Source organism: Salvia miltiorrhiza, chromosome 3, assembly GCF_028751815.1.
Source record: "Salvia miltiorrhiza cultivar Shanhuang (shh) chromosome 3, IMPLAD_Smil_shh, whole genome shotgun sequence".
Taxonomy (NCBI): domain Eukaryota; kingdom Viridiplantae; phylum Streptophyta; class Magnoliopsida; order Lamiales; family Lamiaceae; genus Salvia; species Salvia miltiorrhiza.
The window spans coordinates 57,579,411-57,603,620 of record NC_080389.1 but is presented as its reverse complement, the minus strand read 5'-3'; the positions used below and the strand labels follow the sequence as shown (position 1 = coordinate 57,603,620).

General features: G+C 34.2%; 2 protein-coding genes and 1 long non-coding RNA gene across 7 annotated transcripts; all 3 read right to left on the bottom strand.

Annotated features, from left to right (window-relative positions):
• Positions 1–1,027: 1,027 nt before the first annotated feature.
• On the bottom strand, positions 1,028–3,608 carry LOC131014736 (uncharacterized). The gene is made up of 2 exons (XR_009098307.1): positions 1,520–3,608; positions 1,028–1,397 (listed from the first exon to the last, which is right to left on the bottom strand). It is a non-coding gene; the product is annotated as an uncharacterized LOC131014736 (long non-coding RNA).
• A 4,107-nt stretch (positions 3,609–7,715) lies between these two features.
• LOC131014729 (uncharacterized) lies at positions 7,716–11,758 on the bottom strand. The gene is made up of 2 exons (XM_057942809.1): positions 11,239–11,758; positions 7,716–7,895 (listed from the first exon to the last, which is right to left on the bottom strand). The coding sequence occupies exons 1-2, from the start codon at positions 11,718–11,720 to the stop codon at positions 7,841–7,843; spliced, it is 537 nt and encodes a 178-aa protein (XP_057798792.1). The 5' UTR covers positions 11,721–11,758; the 3' UTR covers positions 7,716–7,840.
• Positions 11,759–17,055: 5,297 nt separating this feature from the next.
• On the bottom strand, positions 17,056–22,525 carry LOC131014686 (putative WEB family protein At1g65010, chloroplastic). 5 transcript variants are annotated; one of them, XR_009098301.1, is made up of 7 exons: positions 21,911–22,525; positions 20,459–21,682; positions 19,427–20,319; positions 18,994–19,315; positions 18,234–18,583; positions 18,060–18,127; positions 17,056–17,364 (listed from the first exon to the last, which is right to left on the bottom strand). XR_009098301.1 is itself a non-coding variant. In XM_057942736.1 (4 exons), exons 2-4 carry the CDS (start codon positions 21,639–21,641, stop codon positions 18,971–18,973), a joined length of 2,421 nt encoding a protein of 806 aa, XP_057798719.1. In that variant the 5' UTR covers positions 21,642–21,682; positions 21,911–22,525; the 3' UTR covers positions 18,741–18,970. The 5 variants fall into 5 exon arrangements, 1 of the variants encoding a protein (XP_057798719.1); XR_009098303.1 differs by having other exon boundaries at positions 18,060–18,644; XR_009098300.1 differs by having other exon boundaries at positions 18,060–18,583.
• Between the last annotated feature and the right edge of the window lie 1,685 nt (positions 22,526–24,210).

The following is a 24,210-nucleotide window of genomic DNA, read 5'->3' as shown; positions in this document are numbered from 1 at the left end:
TATTTTTCTTACTACATGATGTTTATAGTGGAAAGATGTTGAATTGAGGAGAACATATAATTAGAACTATAAGCTATTTGAAGAATGATAATTTCTATTGTGGTGAAGGCTGAATTTACCAACACTAAGATAAGATATTTCATGTTTTAATCTAACCTGGTTAGGGTAAGAACTTTCAATCTAGATCCAAGTTTCTTCACTATGACTGCCTCTTCACCTCGGATATTTCACCTTGTCTTCTTGTTGCTATTCCCTTTATATATCGAATTCTTTTCTCTTCTCCCCAGTAGATTTCTAGGCCATTTCTTCCAATCTCACCATGATCCTTATGGATATCTTTCTTCTGAGTATTTGGAAAAAGAAACCTCCCTTTGTAAAATCAGCACTTCTTCTATTTATAGATTGCATGACAAAGGTGACACTTTTATAAATTCCATCCCTAGGGCTTGAAGGTTGTTTCGTCTTTTCAGGTTATCCTTTGCTTTACATATGGGGGCAAATTCGTCTTTCCTACTTTTCGGGAGAGCATCTTCTACGTCAGCCAACAACATGTTAGTTGGAGGAGGCGGTCACTGCATAAAGGTGGACAATGACTGCATTCGGTCATACCGTACCACTACAAAAAAAACGCTAATAGACAACGGTCAGAATACGTTGTCTATTACAAAATAAACTGTTGTAAATGAGAGTATTGTCTATTGTGGGGCGGTCATAGACAACGGTTTCTAGACCGTTGTCTATTCTCTGATAGACAACGGTTTCTGATCGTTGTCTATTCTCTCATAGACAACGTCTTAGCGTCTGTTGTCTATTCTGTGATAGACAACATGAGAAAACTCGTTGTCTATTCTCTGATAGACAACGACTGATAATCCGTTGTCTATTCTCTTATATACAACAAGTTCTTGACCGTTGTCTATTCTATATTATAGTTTTGATTTTGTATTTATATTTAAAATTTCCTGCTTTTTCAATTTATATTTCAGTAAATCTAAAAACATAATAAGAAAAGCTAAAAATACATAAATTAATAATAAAATTCATACATTATAATCCAACATCATCATCCCTACATTACATTAGAATCCAACATCATCATCCCTACATTACATTAGAATCCAAACATCATCATCCTACATTACATTATTAATCTAATATTACATTCAAACAAATTTCATCCAACATTACATATTAGCCACGTCATGTACGGGTAATGGATATAGCCACCCAATTGTGAACATAGGATGTCCCGACGCTTCTCCAGCTTTTGATAATGGAATCGGGACCACTTCAGCACCAAGTCATAAACAACATCCTCTGATGCCACCTGAAGGTCATCACTACACAAGATTGCCTCAATCCCAGTAAGGGGCACATTCATGATCTCTTCTTGATACCTATCCAAAAAGAATGTTAATTACTGCAAAATGAAATCATAATACATACATTTTGTAAACGATGATCATTGGAATATAGATTATAAATGAAGTTGGAGGAAGAGGGTGTAAAGGGATCTTACTTTGATATCTTTATATCTGGCAGCTAAGAAATGTTTCGCTGCATCAGTCAATGGTTGAACTGCATCACCCATAAGGAAGCTAGAAGGAAGATCTAGAAAAACTAGTGCAGACACAGGAGTCATGGACAAGTTTCTTAATCGATGGCTGCAGTATCTCATGCATGAGACAACTCAAACTTATCAGCACATAAGCATATCGAGTAAAGCAGGAGCCGTGTTGATGCTTAATGTATTACTATACATGAAATTCAGGAGCTCCATGAGGGCAGCTTCCTCTGTTCCAGTGAGAAGAGAGTAAATATATACTCGGACCTAGGTACACTCCAACATCACAAAAAACATGGAAAACAAGATTGCTATCTTTAGTGTAAGGTGCAATTAAATGTGTTCAAAACCAACAAAGTGTTCTAAAACTGCAAACGAGTGGCACAGGTTTGATTAACAAGAGCACAATCAATCCAGACAAGAATAAGAATATACAAATCAAAAGTACGCGCAAAACGTCATTTGAAAACACAATAATAGACGATCAAAGAGTAAGAAGAAGCTTCATTCATTGTTCTGCCAAAACTCAGAGGTCTTGAATATATCAGATTTTCCCAATTCATTTATAAAACCACTACAGCAGCCTACCAACAAATTTTCAAGGTATTTACTGAGCTCAATATGCTACATCTCATAATGCATATCCTCCATCTAAGCATGGTAGCCAAACATTGCCATTGCATAATCAATTTACTTCCATCAAAACCAAAAACAGCCTACGACTTTCACACGAGCTAAATGCAGTGAGGAATTCCTTGATACAATAGCAAGAGTTTAGTGCTTAGTGCTATTTATTGCATAACCATTATAGGAAAATCGAAAATGCACAATAGAGCTATAGATTAACTTAGCTTTGGGAGGAGGGAAGGCTGACTGCCCTGTTCAGCCGAGCTGAGACGAAGATGATGACGACAGCTCTTGCTGCCTCGGTGGAGTCCGAGAACAACAGCAAAGGCGTGGCTCGAACCCGACGACTCCACCGTAGCGGAAGCGGCAGCGATTAGTCCGTTACAGGAGAGAGAGGAGCAGCCGGCTTTGACTTCAGACTTCGTGTGTAGAGAGATGGGAGGACGCCGATTCACAGGCATTCTACACGCGGCGGCAACGGCAAAACTGAATCGGCAGGAGAAGAGCTAGGGCTCGATCTGGAAGGGGGAAAATTAAGGCTCAATTTTGAGCGACCTCCCCTAAATCTGAGCAATGTCGGCCTTGGGGGAGAATTCAGGCGGCCTTGGGGCGACAACGTCGCCTGATATTTCGGAACCACGGCGACGACGAGTTCAGATTTAAGAGGAAGAGTTAGGGCTTTCTTGTTCACGTCGATTTTTGAGAGATGAGGGTAGGCCTGAGGCTTAGAACGGCGGTTGTCGGGTCGAGATCGACTGAGGCAAAGGGGGAAGGGGCGGCGCCGGACTGATTGAGGCAGGGGAAGAGGCGGCGCCGGATCGACTGAGGCAAAGGGGGAAGGGGCGGCGCCGACAAATCGCCTAGCGCCGTAGAGAGAAGAGGCGGCGAAGGAGTCTCTCCAGGGGTTTTCTCTCTGAAAAACCCCTTCTCTCTCTGTTTTCTCTCTCTACAATTCTAGAAAGACTCAAGGTAGAATTCAAACGCGGCCTTTGAGTTTGAGATGGATTGGGATTTTACTGAGTGGTGCACAACAAATGGGTGAAAATCGAATAAAAAAATGGGCAAGGAATGTCTGCTTTTTAATACTCACATTAATTTATTTTTCTACTATATATTATTGTTGGGTTATTTAAATATTGTATGATTAAAGAAATGTGAATGTGGGAGTTATTGCTTGAATGGCTCCAACATCGAGTGTTGTATGTAATAGTGGAAGCCCACAAAATTTGACATTGTATAATTAAACGCCCGAATTAGTAATAATTTATTTATATACTATATCTTGCATCAAATTCTATGACTGTAATTAAGATAGGAGAATTTTTTGAACTGAAATTGAGATGGTGGTGATTGGTGAATATATTTTGGGAATCTGAGTGATGGAAATAAGAAATTCAACATTTCACTACTTATTTGGATTTTGAATTAATTTTGTAGAGTAATTTTGTATGTTGATGGTAAAAACTGTTATGTAATTAATTAAATACTAGAATGTCCATTCGTGAAATGCACGGCAAACATTGAAATTAAATGACATGTTTATATATTAAAAAAATATTGATAAAACTAAAATATAAACAAATTAAAAATATGTTTTAATAATAAAATTAAATAAAATTAAATAATCCATATCAATTACTTATTAAAATATTAGATTTGAAACATATATTTTCAATTTTGTATTAAGTATAATGATAATTATAGTTATTAAATAAATTTAAATTATTTAATAATGAAAATTGACATTACATATTATCATTATTATTATTACAAAGTATTAAGCGTGATAATAAATAAATTAATATTTGCATACACAAATATAAATAAAAAATTATAAAATGTTAATGAAGAGAAAAAAAATAAAATATTTTTAATTTTGTTTTTTCATAATTTATTCATTTTTTTATGATTTTTATACCATATTAAAGATTTTTTCACGAACTTAAATTTAAGATGTAGTATTAAGTATTTTTTTATGAATTAAATTTGATGATGTTCATAAAAAAAAATTGATGATGTTCATAAAAAAATTAAAGAAAAAAATAGAGAGAAAAATAGTAAAAAAAATTAGTGAAAGAAGACAACGGATTTGGAAAAAACGTTGTCTATTTAGGGCGGTCATAGACAACACATTTGAAAATCATTGTCTATTCTCTAATAGACAATGGTTTTTGGAGAAAAGTTGTCTATTTAGGGCGGTCATAGACAACGATTTGAAAACCGTTGTCTATTAGAGAATAGACAACGGTTTTCAAAACGTTGTCTATGACCGCCATAAATAGACAACGGTTTTTCCAAAAACCGTTGTCTATAGTTATAATAGACAACGAGTTTCAGAACCGTTGTCTATATTATGTTGTCTATGAGCTGAATTCTTGTAGTGTACTTTTGCAGGTGCTCCTTTCTGCCACTCCTGTACTGGCCTTTCATTAGTCTAGATCTGGTACTAGTCGACCACCGGTCCTGTTCGGGTCAGATCTGGTTGAACAATTTCTCCTCTTAAGCCATTAACAACTAGCTTTAAAAGAATAGGGACGGCTCTGTTCTCTTCCGAGTGGGGTTACTCTACTCTTCTGTTCTTGTTCTTATATGCCGGAATGGGGTATTCCGTATTCGGGTCCTTAGGTCTTCATCGGAGAGGAAAACCTATAGGCCCAAATACTGTCCTCATCATATTGTCTTGTGCATTTTTTTTAATTTGAAAAGTCTTGTGTTATACTTTTTTGACTTAGATATCTAAATTCAAACACTATCAAATTTAAGTAAAATTATAAATATAGTATTAGATTCTGATTATGATATGAATACCATTTAATTACTCTTTTGTCCCTCTTGACGGACTTAGACAAATTGTTTTACTTAGCAATTGAAGTCCAAAGATACAATCTATAAATTTAAGACTCGAAAGATAGAAGCTATTGATGTAAGCTTTGAAAGATTTAAATTCAATTTATGGAAAAATAATAATATTGAAAGAAGTTAGCGTGGTCGAGTAATGGACATATTCTGCACGCATATAAATGTAATTTATTTGCAATTTAGTTAAACCGAAAAAGAGTACAAACTTTTTTTAAGTAAATCACCGTAAAAAAAATTACATTTAAAGAGCATGGAAAAGTTAAAGAGTGCAAAGCAAGATAAATAATGATTGAACATTCTCCAAACTATTGTATTGTATATTTGTATGTTTGTGTGAGATAGAGATAGGAAACGAGTCGAGTTGAACCAAATACTAATAGATTTGAGTTTGACTTGTTTAAATATTCGAATTTTCTATCTCAATTCGAGCTCGATTCAAACTTTTATCTTGTTATTTGAGCTCGACTATTTCATACAAAATGATTTTAAAATTGTAGAGATATTACTTAAATATGTCAACTTCTTTCAAGCGGTATCTCTCTCTCGATTTTTCTTCTCTCTCTCTAATTGGGCAATATAGAAAAATTAACATTCATATCTTGATTCTCACATTCTCACCGTTATAAAGAGGAAGAATACTAAATATTTGGGATTTCAAATATATATATATATATATATATAGGGAGAAGTTCAAATAAGAACCACTAATAAAATAAGAACGGAGAACCATTTTAAGCCATTCGATCATCAAGATCTACAGTGGATGCATCATCTTGGTGGATGGATGCAGGTGCTAGGTTCGAATCCTGAAGGGAGCAAAAAAAATATTTTTTTCGGATGCATTAAATTTAATAGCGGATGCATTAATTTGTATAGCAGATGCAGTAATTTTATTGGTTCTTATGTTCTCACCATAATTGTGGTTCTCACTATAACCGCACCCTAATATACAAAGTATATTTAAATTTTGATTTGTTTATCACTTAATATATAAATTTTAAACTTTTTGAAATTCGATCCAGTCTAAACTTACAACAACATTTTTTTTATATGAATGCCATAATTTTATTACGTGAACGTCAAAATATTATCTCCTTTTTTCTTCTTAATCATAGCTAGCTCATATGAAAAATGTCACACAATAAAACTCTGGTATACGTAAGATTAAATGTATCAGAAATTTTAATTCGAACCAAATTCCAAATGTTTCAAAATTTATGTATTAATTAATTAAAAATAATATTAATTAAAAATTAAAATTTAAATATACTTAGTGAGTTTACAGTTGATTAACTATTTTTGGTTCAAATTAATTTGTTCATTCTTCCTTTTTTTTATTGGGCCATCAGAGAAATGCCCAGCCTCTTTTAGTGGGTTAGATATATGAATATGAAATTGGGGTGGCCTCTCAAACTTATGTACAAATTTCAACACACACATACCTACAAACATACATACATATATAGATATGCATATGTGAGTAGTGTATTTATTTATTTACTTAATAAACTCCGTTTATGTGGAATTGATAACCAAGGCTAATAATTATGAGTGGCTCAAACATTTTGTGGTTAATATATATATATATATATAGGGAGAGGTTATATATATATATATATATATATATATATATATATATATATATATTAGTTTGTATTTCGTTGAATTTTGACAGAAAATCACTTTATATTATAATGTTTTTTTTTAATTAAAAAAAAATACTAACTCAGCTCTTAAAGCAAATAATATGAAGGCGATGCTTCTAAATCTAATATAAGTTATACCTTGTCAATTTTTGATGGAGAATCCCTTTACATTATAGTTTATAAATTAAAATTTATAATTTAACTTGATATTTGGCTAGAGTCTAGTCAGATTTTATTTGCTTCATCTACCTGCAGTCTTTGATTGAAGTGGAGTAGGAAGATAACCTGAAATAATGGGCTAAGATTCAACCATGTAGATCCATGCACCTATAATTAATATATATTCCCATATATATATATACCTATTTTAAATTCGATCAATTACATGAAACACTTTAAATTTATAAATATATGTAATAACAATATTGATTATTGATTTATTGTAACCTCTTCATTAATTGAATGATAATTATTGAAAATAAAATTTAGAATTAAGATGAATAAAATGCAGAATTTAGAAGAAAAACATGGAATAATATAGAGATGTCACCTAGCTAGGATTGAAGATGAATATAATGCTTTCAATATTTTAGCTATATTTCATCAATATATATATATATATATATATATATATATGTATGTATATATATTGCTTTATATAATAAATAGATGAAATATGAAATTTTATTAAAAGGAAAGTAAAAAAAATCTATAAATGATAAAGTAGTTTTATTGAAAAAAGAACTAGCTCAAAATTTTGAAATTATAATTTGTGTTTATCGATTATAATATGGACAAACAAATTTGTGTTTATAGAGTTGATTTTGTTACATTTAATTTTTTAAGTGTGATTCACTATTTTGTATAGTTTATATACTAAGATTATATAGAAACTCGATCATTACTCATATTCGTCGAAATTACTATCGATTACCTACTTTTGTAAATAAACAAAAATATAGACAAACATATAATACAAATTTGAAGTTAGGCATCAAAGAGACACGTAGTACGCAATATTCAATGTGATCGATAACCAAATAACCAATTGGGATTATTTATATTTTTATATATCACGCACATAATATTATTATTGTACGCATGAGATATGCATTGATAAAATAGCGGAATACTCCGTGGAATTTCATCTTCTACGCCGCCATGGAATCGCCTGCTTAAAGCGTGCATAAATGTCTAACCTGAAACAAAGATATAATTTACTTATTTCTACATACACATAATATAAATGTATATTAACGTGCAAAAAATATGTGACACACTAGCTAGTGTTAAATTGTAACAAAAAGATCAGACCTGACGTCTCGAAAAGTAGATATATAGAGCATATTATATATACTACTCCCCCGTCCACAATTTAAAGCCCCACTTTAATATGGGCACGGAGACTAAGAAAACTGAAAAATGTGATAAGGGTAATTGACTAAAGTGATAAAGATAGTTGACTAAAGTGATAAAGGTGTTGTGAGTGGGTCCACTAGTGATAAAGTATAGTAAATATAGAATATAAATATGACAAAAGTGTTTTAAGGTAGGTTCATTAGTGACAAATGGTACTCCCTCCGTCCGCGAATTAAAGCCCCATTTGCCTCTAAATATTTGTCCGCGAATTAAAGCCCCATTTGCCTTTTTGTACCCTTTTACCCTCCCTCTTTACTTTAAATTACTACCTTTGCCATTAATTATCCCACCTCATTTTTTTACCCCATTTAATTAACTAACTAATCATTCCCCTAATTATCCATAAACTCTCTCTCTCTCGTCTTCATTAAACTCTCTCTCGTCTTCATTTTGAGTGTCCGGCCGAATTCCATGAAACTCTCTCTCTCTCTCGTCTTCATTTTTTTTAGTGTCCGGCCAACGCCTGCCCTTCTCCGGCACAGCAGCGACCGCGGAGAACCCACGGTCACCGCCGCACGCCACCACTTCTCTCATCTCTTCCTCCTTCGACCGTACCCACACAGAGACACAAAACCCAGACCCCGACGCCACATCCCTCACTAATTTCCGGCGTCCTCCCTGGCACCTTCGTGCCCCTCGCCTCCCTAACTGAACTCCGATGGTGGCAACGAGGGCACCGCCGACCGCCTCTGCTCTCCTCTACCTTTCTCAATAAAAACCCTAGATCCCCAATTTCTCCCGCTCGATTCCCGGCGACGACAGCCAACCACCATCGCGCTCCAGCCCCTACCTCCCTCTCTCTAACCGTCCTTGGCCGGACACCAGTGGCAGGACCGCGTGCCCTGGCCTTCCTCTGTTCAACTCCGGCAGGCAGCAGCAACAGCACCCTTCGCCGCCCTCTATTTTCCTCAGCCGGACAATTCACGGCCAAACCACCCCCGGTCTGACTCGACTCACACAAAACACCACAGCAACACTACCTCATTTCTACTTCAGTTTACTAATCTAATTCTATTTTCCTTTTAGATCTATGTATGTATTCATTGTATTGTCATTCTTGTAAAAGCACATATATTTTGTGGTATACAAAGTTTATGCAGCTGATAGTCATGTATTTTGGTTTGGAATCTCTGTGGAAATTATAGCATAGGTAGTAAAGTGGTTTTTCGATTTGTTCACTGAATTTCTTTTTTTTTTTTTCCTCCAATTGTTCGAGCAAAAGAGATCAATGAGAACAGAGAGAGGGAGAGAAAAAAGAGAATAATTTAATAAAGCAAAAGTATCTCATAATCATAGATTAGTAAAAGTAATTTAATATCTTAACCACTACCCTTATCTTTTACCTACAACACCTTTTTCAGCTTTCTTAGTCTCCGTGCCCAACAGTAAATGGGGCTTTAATTCGCGGACGGAGGGAGTAGTAAATATAGGAAAATAAGAAAATTAAAAAGTATAAAAAAATAGAATATGACTTTAATTTGTGGATAAAAATTTAAGAGTAAGTAGGGCTTTAAATTGTGAACCGAGGAAGTAGCTTATAAATTTAAATTATCTTCGTTTAATCCAATCTATAATTATCATCTCATTTTGAGACTTCGCATTCTCTACTTTCAATGTTGTATTAAATAATTGAGACCCACCACTATAAGAAATTCAAACTAATTTGAATTTAACATTAATAGAATCTAATTCAAATACATCGTTGTACTTGTATGGAATCGATAAAACTTCTAAAATTAAGTTTTAAATTAACTATAATATATACTAGTAGTATCTTTTAAGAGACGGATTAATTTCTATAAAAAAGAAGAAGAGGAGGAAAACTAAGTTTAGAACTAACAGACCTCACTATAAATTTTTTAATTTTTCAAAAACTTCTAGAAATCAGTTCTATAGTACATAATTAAAGTGCGACTATTTGTAACGTGAACAGAACACACTACATTCTTAAAATTAAATTTTTTGGATTCAGAAAATATAGAACTATATATATTGTTAATACTAAACTATGATATGCTAAAACAAAACCAGAATCAATATGACCCCAAACACACTAGCTAGGAGGTTGGAAAATGATGAATTGCTAGACATTGTACCCTAAGACCGATGTTTGTCTTTTGTGATATTAATTAATTGTATAAATATAATCCAAGGCTTGTGATTATATTGAATTTTGACTTCTATTTACCAACTAAAACAATTATTTTTATCATCTATATCAATATAAAAAATAGAATCAGTTCCAGATATATAGTAAGTTATGTTTTTTCATCAAAATCATACTTAATATTTTTGAAAGTAATTTTTTTAAAAATATTTTTATTTCGTCTAATCCAGATCATGCCTATATTTTTTATTGTAATTGTTTCTATTGTCTAATTAAAGTAGTAGTTAAACTTTTTATCTCATTATAGGCGTTAGTTATACGGCTATATAGAATGATCACTAATATTTAGTAAATGTATATAAAATTATTATAAAATATTAATATTGATAAGATTTATGATTATACTTGGACTTTTAACATATTTATTTATCCTTTCATGAAACATTTAGTCATCAAGTGTAAGAGAAATTTTCAACATTTAAGATTAATAAAACCACTATAACAGTTGCTCGAACTCATATATTGTACAACCTTAATTTTTTAATACTCATATATTATTAATAATTAATTAAATTTTATTTAATATTTTTTAGAAAAAAATAATATCTCTCGTGCATCACAAGGACGCAAAAATAATTATCCAATAAATTGGGCAAAAGTGTGTGTGTGTTGGCATAGCTGTAGGTGGTTAATGTCCAAGAGCTCAGGTCTTGGGTTCAAGTCCACTGTCTGTCATACGGTATTTAAATTCCTTTATTTACTTGTGTAATTTTTTTTAAAAAAAAAGGGCGAAAGTAATAACAACCTGCTGAGGTTAAAAATAAACCCTAACCATAGTCATACAATATATAAAAACAGAAAAGTGTATAAATTTAATATAAAATTGTGAATTAGAACATTAACAGAAAATGGGAAAAGAATAGAGTAGTAGTTTGTTTTTCATTCCTCCCCAAGTTAGGTTTCATTTGTTTGTTTGTTTTTATTTGCATATATAGACAAAGCAGAAAGTGACTCACAAGTTAGAATTGATGGTAGAGAAATGGAAGAAGCTCCGCACTCTTGTAATCCCTCTCATCTTCTGCACATGTGCACTATTTTTTTCACTCATAAAAAAATCTCCCAGCGTTTGCGAAAGGTCGAAACCACCCCTCGCCTCTTCCCGGAACTTGAAGCTCCCCCACGACCTCCACCTCCTGGAACCGCCGAACCGGGCCGAACCCGGTCCTCTCCGGAAGGAGAAGGAGCATGACAGCGGGGTCATGGCGGGCGAGGGCATTATGGTAAATTGGGCATTTAATCTGGGAGGCAGGTCCAAGCACCTGGCGGCGTCATCATCGGCGGGGAACCTCGGCTTTCCCGGCGCCTCCTCCCATTGGAATGGGATGGAAAGTGATGGGTGGAGCGGCGGCGTTAGCATTTGGATCGGGTGTTTTGGCTTGCATGGGAGTCTAGAGAGAGAAAGCTTGGGCGTAGAGGAATCGTCTACTCCTAAGCTCATGTTTTTTCCTACTAGTATTTTGGTTATCGTAGCTATAGGCCCTTGTGGGAATAAAATCAGTATATGTATATATCAATATCATGTATGTGGGGACGACAACTATATTAATTTCTTCCAATATAACATTTCATTTTTTATTTCAAAAACCTAGGTGGTCTCCTGTGAAACCAGTTTCACAATGACACTATTTCAACATACAAATGACACTTTAAAATAATAAAGTGTCATTAATTTGTATGTTGAAGTAGCGGTTTCACCATAAAACTGGTTTCACATGAGTTTTTGTGTAAAAAAAATTGTTATATTGTGGCCAACGTCAAGTTATAATAAAATGTGAGTGGAGTTGTAAGTAAGAGTCTCACTTTAAATGTGAGTGGAGTTGTGTGGACCCTACCACAATAGATGAAAGTGACAAATTTTTAGTAGATAAATCGAAATGAAATTCTGATAATTTTTTTGTAGACGAAGGAAGTACTTTTTTAAAAAAATAAAAATAAAAATTAGAAGCGTGATTTTCAGAATAAACGTGATATTAATTCAATTGGGTTAATTATACTCCATGAGCCGACCTTTTATTGAGTTGCAAACTTTACACGGTCTTTAAAAAATCTCTAAAAACAAAAATCATTGATCATCTGAAAAAATGGCAAATATGGTTTTAGCCTACATTTTTGGACTCGAAATTCTAACATGAAAGTTTGGAGTTAAAGTCGTTTTGATGTTTGGATGGAAAAATGAATCCGCGTAATAATCAGTTCGAGATTGGATCTTCCGCATCAGAATTTTGAACCCAAATTTGTAATTTTTTTAAAGGTCATGATATTTTTTTTTTTTGGGGTAGATTTTTTAAAGTCGGACTATTTTTAGAATTCGATTGAAAGATCAGCCATAAAGTATAATTAACCCTAATCCAATTAAAGGGTTATAAAAAATTTATTTTCTTCTTTAGTTTTATAGTTGGCGATGAAGAATTATATTGGAGATAGTTTAGTTGGGGTGTGAGAGGGAGTTAATGGTAATTTAAGGTGGGGAAGCTCCTTGGGGAGTAAAGGAAGGAGGACGTAACGGTTAGTCTAAGTCTAACTACTTGGCGATCTTTAAATGACTATAATGACCCTTTAATATGTAAACAATGCCCACGTAACGTATATATGAGATTGTTACGCTCCAACCTCACCCACACTATTAATTTTGTTATTCCAAATACTATACACATCGTATTTAATCTTTATATTTAATTAGTTATAATGTGTACGAGCTAATATTAGAGTATATTGTGCTGTATTTTGTTAGTGCTAAAATAACTAAAAAAAAGTTGTACTACGAAAATTCATACTCCAACAAACTAAATTTTGTCAATGGACCTTGTTCTAGTGGCAAAGTTGAGGCACCCAAAGACTCTCTTATGTGAGAGGTATTGGGTTCAATCCCACCTACGTGTGATGATGTTTTTTCACTTTAGGTGGTGTGGTGTTGTATCCACGCCTATACCTTGTAATTTCAAAAAAAACAAACTAAATTTTAATAGGATAGTGGAACATAATTGAGGTGTTTTTTTAAAAATAAAATAAAATTAGAGTGTATTTTAGAAGCACACCCCTGATCTATAAGGACAATTTATCGTGGGTATTTTCTTTCCTAATAGAACTTGTATATCTTTTTACGCTACAATAGTATGATTCTCTATAGTTTGATTTAATATTTAACCTTTCGACATTATGGGTATTATACATAATCTTCGTACCGTTATATAATACAAAGTACAAAAAAGTATAATTAAGAAATGACATTATTTATTGGATGTTGGTTGCACAAATAAATGCTCCTTTTTTATCTTATTAACTGAGAACAAAAGCTGGCTATGCCTATCAGCATGTGATGACTTTTGTGGCATTGTCACCTAAATCATAATCTACCAAAACTAGCCATTAATTACTAATAAAATCTTGCACCAAAAAATCTTTAACACATGAAGAGTTTTTCTAGTGATTTATTTAGGAATAAAAGCAAAACTCAATTGAAAATAACTTTAATTATTGACCATTATTTGCACTTGATGAAATATATTAGTATAAATATTTGTAACTATTTTTGCATTTCAAAATCGTTTGTAAACTCGCAAATAGCGCACACACACATAAATACACGCGCGCGAATATCCATGAACAGCCCAACATATATACGGATCAAAATTCGTGTCATTTTAAAATCAAAGCTAAGGAGACCCTCAAAAAAAAAAAAAAAAAAAAAATCAAAGCTAAGGACTCCTGCTTAGGACCGTCTACTAATGAACATTTGGTACTATATTATTGAATTTAAATTGCTTTTGGTCGTTTCTGTGGACATTGGACAACAACCATTTAACTATATATACAAATACAATATCAAATTGGAATTTACTACACGATTTTACAGGGGAAAAAGACACACACACACACACAAAAGATTTCGATCATGTCAATAAGCAAGATAATAAGACAGAAATAAATAGCCATTTGATTGGATTGTATCTCATTTTCGAGTTGCACCCTCCTGCGTATTCTTCTTGAATGAACTATACTAATATATATATGTAAAAATAAAAACTGGCTGTTACAAATTTCTGATCTCACTACAAAAAAACGCAAGATTACCGACGGCATTTTGCCGTCGGTAATAAGACACGGCCGCCGGTGATAAAGGCTACCGGCGGCAACTCGCCGTCGCTAACCGGCTCGTCGGTAACGCCATTACCGACGGCGATCGACCGCCGCTGGCAATTAACGGCGGCGAAGCCGCCGGCATTTCCGCCGTTAAATACCGCCGTTGAACGGCGGAGAGTGCCGAAAAATTACCGACGGCAAATGCCGTCGGTAATTAGCGGCGGCGAGATCACCGTCGGTAATTTCCACCGGACGGTGGTGGCGCACACGCCGGAGTTGTTCAAGGTATTACCGAGGGCAAAATGCCGTCGGTAATTACCGACGGCATTTTGCCCTCGGCAATATTTTTTAATTTATTTTTTTTATTTTATTTATTTATTTATTTATTTTATTTATTTATTTATTTTATTGTATATCCACAATTTATTTCGGTATTTATACAGTATTGCATAATTTAGACGAACTTCCCAGTCGGTCAACCATCTTAGTTGTGCTCTAAGTCAAGCACGCTTAACCTTGAAGTTCTTTTCGAATGGTCACCAGTACAGAACACTCGTATTATTGATATATATAATATCTATTAATTCATTTAAAGTCTACTTCAATATACAATATCATATATATTCATAACCTTAGAATATGTCGAGATGATATACAAAAAATATTGTTAATTACGGATTGGGCTCGTTTCCGTTCTTATTTTTATGTCGGAAAAATATTTATTAATTAATTTATTATTAATTTTCGAATATATATATATATATATATATATATATATATATTTTATCAATCTAGTTTATACACCATTCATAACCTTAGTGTTGATTGATGAGTGAATCACTAATCAAATTAACATTATTAAGTTATAATTATAAGTTTCTCACTAACAATTTTGAATGCTTAGCAATAATATTAGAGTAGTGATGATTGATGAGTGAATCACTAGTCAAATTAACATTCTTAAGTTATAATTATAAGATTCTTACTAAGAATCTTGAATTCTTAGTAATAATCTTGGATTAGTGATGATTGATGAGTGAATCACTAATCAAATTAACATTCTTAAGTTATAATTATAAGAATCTTGAATTCTTAGTAATAATCTTGGATTAGTGATGATTGATGAGTGAATCACTAATCAAATTAACATTCTTAAGTTATAATTATAAGTTTCTTACTAAGAATCTTGAATTCTTAGTAATAATCTTGGATTAGTGATGATTGATGAGTGAATCACTAATCAAATTAACATTCTTAAGTTATAATTATAAGATTCTTACTAAGAATCTTGAATTCTTAGTAATAATCTTGGATTAGTGATGATTGATGAGTGAATCACTAATCAAATTAACATTCTTAAGTTATAATTATAAGATTCTTACTAAGAATCTTGAATTCTTAGTAATAATCTTGGATTAGTGATGATTGATGAGTGAATCACTAATCAAATTAACATTCTTAAGTTATAATTATAAGATTCTTACTAAAAATCTTGAATTCTTAGTAATAATCTTGGATTAGTGATGATTGATGAGTGAATCACTAATCAAATTAACATTCTTAAGTTATAATTATAAGATTCTTACTAAGAATATTGAATTCTTAGTAATAATCTTGGATTAGTGATGATTGATGAGTGAATAACTAATCAAATTAACATTCTTAAGTTATAATTATAAGATTCTTATTCTTACTAAGAATCTTGAATTCTTAGTAATAATCTTAGATTAGTAATAATCAATGTTTAAATTTTCACTTGTATTTCAATATATATTTGATTTTAATGTTTTTGTATTTTTATCTTTGATCAATTTATTAGATGATAAATGAAAAAAAAATGAAAAAAAAATAAAAAAATAAAAAAAAATAAAATAAAATAAAATTAATTACCGACGGCAAATGCCGTCGGTAATTAGCATTTGCCGTCGGTAATTAGAGGCGGAAAAATGCCGTCGGTAATGTTGGCCGGACGGCGGTGGTGCTATCGCCGGATGTCACCGGCGGTGGTGATTAGCGGCGGCCGGTTGCCGCCGGTAAATACCGACGGCAATTGCCGTCGGTAATAAATAATATATATTTATATTAATATATATTTAAATTAGCGACGGCGTAACCGCCGCTAATTAGCGGCGGCCCGTTTGCCGTCGGTAATGCGCAGGTAATAGTCAAAAGGCGGGTCGCCTTTTTTGCCGCCGCCGTGCCGTTGGTAATTGCCGGCGGCGGCGCCGCCGTCGGTAATTTTCGTCGGTATTTACGCGTTTTTTTGTAGTGTCTTGTTTGTCTTTACTTTCCACATGTTTCTTTAATTCCTAATCGTACTTTAGTACTATATAAATACATACACACATGTAGCTACTAAATAATCACTCAAACACCAAATGTGAAATTCTTAAAAAAAGAAGAAGAAGAATCTACACTCAAATTTCACATTTATTCTTGGTATCTGTATTTGGTGAATCTACACCATTTTTCAATCGAATGAATATTGATACAATTTATTTTTCCACTTACCTTATTCTTTCCATGTGGGTTCGGGATAATTATTTCTCAAATTTACACAACACAAACAAACTCATTTCACATATTTATATTTAATTTTTCAGTTTTTCATCCCAAACAATGGTTATGTTAGCTGATGCTAACACTGTAACACAACATGTGGTGAAGAGCCCCTGTGAAAGCATGGATGAATATTCACATTTGAATCCATATACCATCTTCATTCATAACCAAAGCATGTCACATCATACAAACAACCTGCTTTTTTCCATAGATCATTAATCTATGGTAAATATCATTTGCAGTAACCCCAAAGCAAGACTTTACTTACCAGGCCATTTGATTTTACCTAGAGATAGGGAGGGAGCCCAGTTCAAGTGATTTACAGCATGCAACACTCAACTTCAATCATGATCGATCCATAGGTCGTTAGATCTAACTTGGATTTTGATGGTGTTTACAGCCACAATTTGATCATGCGTATCATCCTACTGGTGCAGCGACTGCGCAAGGATATAACATATCAACACCATTAGCTTTGTATCGTCTCATCATTTTTGCTGATCCTCAGATGGTGAAATTTTGAAGGGGTGATGCGAAATTTTGTCAAGTGCTGATGCAAGGCAATGCATGTTGAAGGTAATGACTCCTATAGGTTCTTGAAAATGACATGAAAACTAACATGAAATGATTGATTCAAGAAATGATTTAATAAAACAAACACACGCAAGATTATTGCAGGAGACTTATTAAATGAGCAGTTGTTGGAAGTAATCACATGTATGTATGCATTTTATGTAGCTGCTAGACTAGGTTGATGGGATGATGGTGATGATGACTTTAACTAATAGTATGGATGTATAGCAAATTCAGAAGGCTCGAGAGATTTACGTATTAAGGAACCATTTTCAACTAACAATGCAATAATTTTTCCATCTCAGTCGTATTTTCTCTCTTCTTGGTACGGCATAAATAACAGTGGCAGAAGGGTGATATAAAACTCAAGAACATGGATATGGTTTTCATCTACAATTAGATCAAGCTGCTACGAGATCGCTGCAGGCAAGAAATATGTTCTGGTCTTCATTATGATAATTAATCTACACGAATGCTGTTTGACATAATTTGTTGAGCATGCTTTTGTGCTACACCAATGAGGAGAGAAAGTTAAATCAAAAGCTTTAAAACAGAAGCTCACCCCTAGCAGGTACACAGTTTCTTCTCTATTTGCTTGATTATGTTCCACTGATTTGCCTGTTTATAGTCCTGAAAGACATGGAAGAGAAGGGACCAACAGAAACGAGAAAATGGAACATATATTAAAATGAAAAACTTAACATTATCAAGAAACAACCTAGCTAGGATAGTTTACCATCCCCTAGTAACTGATAAGATATTAGACTACTTCGAGTGAGCCAAAACTCCAAATAAGAGGAAGGGAAGGAAATTCAGAAACGACTACTTCATTCCTTCTTTACCAACGTACATCTCCTCAGCTATTTAAAGAGTGCTTGTCAAAAGTGGCACTACACAAACCATGCAGAAAGCATAACAGAAAGATAATCCTAACAGAAAAGTGGTCCCCTAAGCTAGGTGCTCCTTCGTCTGCTCCAAGACAAAGTCTCGAAAGCGCTCTGGTATCTTCTTGTTGCGAATGGGCCTTTGATCAGTAATGGGGCCTTCTCTGGATTGGGCCGCATCTTCCTTTGTGATGTTGGGCTTCTCCGAGATCAAACCAGTAGTTGTATCAGTAACACAGTGGATAGAATAGTCAAATGTCAATCTAAAACAAAGTGACGATCAATTAGTATATTTATTTATGTCATATTACTATTGTGAAAAGGCTTAGTCCAATAATCACTGAGCATGTAAAACATAATTTCACAAGAATAACTTCATGGACATTTGAAGCTTTGCAGATTCACTTTCATTTACCCACTAAAATGTCATAACTAGATGAATAATTTGAGAAAAACGGATCAGAGAAGACAAATAAACCCTAAGAAATCGAAAAAGAGTAGACTATGGTGTGGTTACATTAGAAACTCTACAGTGAGACATAGGAACTATACTATTGGCTTCATCTTCATATTATTAACAGTTTCTGTGCTATTTTTTCAGATTTATGATACCATCACATGCCAGGGTTCCCTCAAGATCCCCAATAATCCGAGATATTCGGACTTCAAGGCCCCTCTGAACTTCTCTGAAGAGTGTTCTGATACTATCAGCAAATCGTTTCATGTCAAAGCTCTCAGGCTGATCAATCTTTTCTGCAAAATCAATAAATCCAGAGGCAATCTTAGCTTGAACTTCCATTAATTTTTGTCCTGTCGCGACTATATATCTCTGTAATTGAAAGGTTTCTTCAAGAAAGTGCTCCAGCCTTTTGGTTTCGTCATCTGTTCTAGCAATTGCATTGCCTCTGCAGCTCAGGTTCAGGTTTTTCTCATCCTGCAGACATTACAGAAAAATATTGCCAACTTTCTTAGGTGAAAAGATATAGATTTGGGTTACAACATTAGTAAAATGAGGTTGATTTTTCTATAATAAGGTGATGCGTACCATTCTTTGACAGAGATCGTCAATTTTCCCCTGAAGAGACTGGTATCGATCAACTTGCTTATTCAGGAGGGTTGTAAGGGCATACAATCCCTTCGTTGCAATATCCACTTCGCTGTTTTCTTGCTTCCCCATCAACCTCTCAAGCATTAGAAATTGCTGCTTAAGTCTCTTGATCTTGTATGAGACTCCAAGAGCATGAATATCCAATTTCAATGTAGAGTTACTTTTTTTACTTGATCCTTGGCCCGCTGATGTCGTTGTTTCGACATTTGCAGCATCATCTGAACCAAAACTTCCCTGCCTACAATGATCTTGTTCCAGGGATGCAACTTTCCAATCTTGTATCTCCTTATGAGGATATTTAAGCGTCAAAACTATATCCTTGAGCTGCTCATCAGATGGAAGTTCACACACCTCGGCTGCTTGAGGAGTTTCTTCTTCTGTAACATTCATTTCTTTCCTTCTCTGTCCTGGTTTCCTTTTGACGACCTTGACTCTTGACCATACCGTATTATGGTTCATGGTCGCCTCGTGTAGAGAGGATTCAAAATTCAACTTCTGGAGATTTGGAGGATTGAACTGCATCAGTAGCTGCTCTTTCAATGAATGTAACTCTGTCTCGCGGTCCAACAGTAGAGCTTCCAGCCTCATATTCTCCTTCCTCAGCTGTGTAATCTCATGATCGATCGTTTCGATGTGTGAATGCAACCTCTTAGACTCTATTTCCATGCTTAACAAACGCCAACGAAAAGCTTCTAACCTTTCATCCTTGAGCCTCAGTTGATCCACAAAAGCATCTATTTCAAGGTTATGCCTTTGCTGAAGTGCAAACTCGTATGTCGCTGCCTCCGAGTTGGTCCAGTTCTCCAAGCCCTCGACATCAGCTATCAAATCTAAAGTTGCAAAGTGAATTACAAAAAACAATTACATACTTAATAGGCACAAAGGGAATTAAGAGGCATTAACCAAATTGATCACAATATAAATGCATGAGGATCTTGTAAAACAAAGTTTCATACTTAAAGATCTTACGTGGTTCACCAGTTCGTGCAATCAAATATGGATCATTTATAAGTTTAAAAGCTTGCGGTTGCTCAAACTCGCGATAATCAGTTTCGGCTGCTCTGGGGTTTCCAGCATCCAGCGACGCCATAGCTTTTAAATGCCCACCTTTTCCACCTGAGAATATATCCGACTTTACACTCACATGCTTGGACAATATATTCCTTAGTGAATGTCTATCATGTTTCGTCTCAGAAACTGCCTTCCACCCTGCTGTTTCTACCTCGGTTTGCTGTCTCTTGGCCTTAGATGATTTTACTTCCTTCAAAAGCTCGGCTGTATCTACTTTGGATTTTCTCAGCATAGCCGACAAAATCTGGTCTTTCTGGTCCAAATCTTTACGCGTTTTAACAAGTTCCATGGATAACTTTTGTGTCATCAAGACAGCCTGCTCTTTCTGATCCAAAACCGAATCAAGCTCTTGCTTTGCTACCTCGACCTGCCTAACAGCCCGACTCATCTCTGCTTCAAGCTGTCGCTGGCTAGATACGAGCTCAATGAAGGCCGTCTTATGCTTCAAGGTTTCACTGGCATGGCGTTGAGCTTCACGCTGTGCGTTCTCTCTCATCTCTTTCAGAAGATTCTCAGCCTTGTTCACTTTCTCATCGATTTCCACTCTCTTGAGCTCCACTTCCTCAATTGATTTGTCCTTCAAATGCATAATAGCTTCATTTTCCTTCAGTTTTTGATTCAGCTCAGCAATCGATCTCTCACTCTTCATCTTCACAACTCTCAGATCATTCATAAGGCCCCCGATTTGCTGCCTGAGCTTCTTTCTCTCGTCAGACCAGCTCTGCTCCCGAGTGGCGACTATCCTCACGACTTTCTCGTTGGCCCTTGCGTCCTCGCTTCTTCTCTTCTTCAATTCTTGGACCTGTTTCTCCGCATCCTCGAGCTTCTTCAGAAGCTCGGTGTTTCTACTTTTCGCCTCGTCCCTCTGAACCCTCCACACGAGTAACCCTAGAAGATGACTACTCCCTTGAAGCATTCTAGCTGTGACTTGTGACCACATATCATCACATAATTCAGGCTGCTCCGGCAGCAGTCTTAGAGCGAAAAATGCACAAGAAACACCAAACAACATTGGATACAATGTATCGATACTATCCTCGGATCCCACAGTGATGGAACCTGACATTCCCTTTTCATCCATTATCAGAAGACCATCACCCAAAATTATAAGACCACCCAGCTCTGAACAATCAAGTATTGCATTGCAATCAGCATTTAAGAATTTCAAGGCTTAAAACAAATTCACACAGGAATTCAAGTTCAATACAACATATAGAAACGAAAACATGTATCATCAAACCCTTAACAGAAAATCACCAGGAAATCCGATACATCGAAAGCAGAAAATGAAATCACAGCATTTGTCTAGTGAAAGTAAAACTCCAATTTCGAAATTCAAAAATTACTTACAAGAATTGAGGCCAATTGCTCTTCAAACACTCTTCTCTGCTCTGATATCTCTCAGCTAAAGCAAGAATCCTCAATTTCCCTTTTCAAGTCTAACCTCGAGTCTGTCCACGTGTCAGTGAGCTCTGAAATTCTGTTAATAAGTGGAAAGAATCAAATCGCAAAGCACAGTGATTACAACTATTTATATTAATTTCCTTTATTTGAGAGGTGGCCCATGAAAACTCCCTTTCTACAGACACCCTTTTTCCCCTCACATTTGGTGATGTTTGTGAATGTAAGAAGCAAATGGGCCAGATTCTGGGCAGTTTTGTCAACACACTGACACTGGAGAAAATTGAGATGCTAAAATCTCTCTGGCAAATTAACAAACACTTATGTGCATTCTCATCTTTCCAGCTTGGCTTGGCTGTCAATCTGTGTCCCCACAACATGGATTTAAACTTGAATGTGAATACATATATACGTCTCTGATTCCCACAGAATATTTTCTCATCATTGCTATGATTATTCTCTTATTCCACCTTCCATCAAATTTCAACATTCCTATGCTACACTGTTTTCCAAGAAGATGAGAAATAGAATCCACCAACATCAGTTTCAAGATTATAGTATGGATCCACGAGACTTTGCAAAGATAACATAGAACTTTTATATATGTGCTTCACTTCACTGTTATATTCATTATTTGTCCCATACAAAATACACATTTAAAATCAACCATATTATATAAAATGTAAAAAAAAATATAAAAATAAAATAAAAAATAAGGATAAATGGAGTATTGAGAATGGTAAAAATATGAAAAGTAAGAGGAAATGAGATATTATTAGTGGTGGTGTATAATCAAAAAATAAAAGATTTTTTTTTTGGAATGGATTAGAAAAGAAAATTATGAAGTTATTTGAAGAATGGAGAAAGCATAATTTTTGTTATAAATTGGATTGAAAGTTTATAAATTATGTTGATTGTAGGTCATAAGTACTTACATTTTTAATCAACCAATTTGGTGTGAGATTCAAACACCAATAATTTTATTCCAATTTTACACAAAATTTTGCACCAACATGGTGTGACTGAATTATTTAAATGTACAACATTCTATTTGGTGTTGCACGTACTCTTTTTTATTCTATTTTTGTTTTTTGAGTTTGGAAGTCATGCTCAGTCTCATTTTTGCAACTGCGGCTTTCCTGTTTTTCTATTACTACTGTGTTTAGTTATTGATTGATTGATGCAATACAATTGTACTTTTTATCATAATTAAATAAATTATTTCAGGAATTTCTCCAAAAAAAATATTGATGTGTTACAATTATGTTTATAGATTATGAAGCAAATTATAATGTGGAGTATTAATTATTTGCTGTGAATGTGGAAGCTGCGAAAGTACAAAATTACACTATTTTGATTTGCACCCCAAATGATTGTTTGTATTGGAGAGAGTCAAAGAAATACAAAAATAAATTGTTTGAGCTGTTGAGAAGGGCCATATATATTAAATAAATTGGAAGCAAATTGTTGGTACCACTTTCTTGTAACTAACCATGTGCCCTAGACATTAAAGAGGTGCCCCAGTGGATGTTGAGGTTTTATAGGTACATTTAATTTAGATGAGACCAAAATCAAGGAATGTGACAAATGGGGTTTGATCACATCCAATATCATGATCAAGGGCAAAGGTATCTACTGATTTTGAGGAGGTGGCACAACCAAAACTTGTTATTGGAGTTAAACATGTTTTGCTGTAGCAACTTATGGAAATCTGATTGCTTGTTTCAATGGATCTGGATTTAATTTAATTATTACTATTTATAAAGAAAAGGATACATTTAATTTAAAGAAACAATAAAGGGTGTTGCGTGATGGTGCAACTTTTGATTACAGCCTTTTGAATTGTCTCCTTGGCTGAAACCTTTACAAATCTACACAAGTATTATTGGCCCTTCGAAAATTAAATAGATTGGAATCAGGAAAATAAAAAGAAGAAAATAATAATAATTTAATGCTAAGATCTGCTTTTGGAATCTGGGTCAGGTTGGAATCCCACCATTAGATTTTTAGATTGCCTTTACAGCAAACCCCATGCATGAATAATGTTTAGTTGTAGTTTGGGCTTGATTTCGTTACCACACACACAACACATGAATTTAACTCTTTGAGATGAATAAAACTTCGATTAAAAAGAATTACAGATCTCGAAATAAGTAGTATTTTTTAAAAGAAAAAATGCACTAAATTTAGCCTCATAAATTGACTTGGTCATAGTTATAATCCGAATTTCAATTAACATAGGAGTATTA

Bases quoted from the DNA above. Each gene is read 5' to 3' on its own strand.
- LOC131014729 (XM_057942809.1), bottom strand. From the start codon at position 11,720: ATGAGCTTAGGAGTAGACGATTCCTCTACGCCCAAGCTTTCTCTCTCT. The intron at 7,896-11,238 runs GTGAGTCACTTT...TCTTTGTTTCAG, and splicing joins TCTACCATCAATTCTAACTT to GTTAGACATTTATGCACGCT.
- LOC131014686 (XM_057942736.1), bottom strand. From the start codon at position 21,641: ATGGATGAAAAGGGAATGTCAGGTTCCATCACTGTGGGATCCGAGGAT. The intron at 20,320-20,458 runs GTAAGATCTTTA...TTGCAACTTTAG, and splicing joins TGCACGAACTGGTGAACCAC to ATTTGATAGCTGATGTCGAG. The intron at 19,316-19,426 runs GTACGCATCACC...TAATGTCTGCAG, and splicing joins ACGATCTCTGTCAAAGAATG to GATGAGAAAAACCTGAACCT.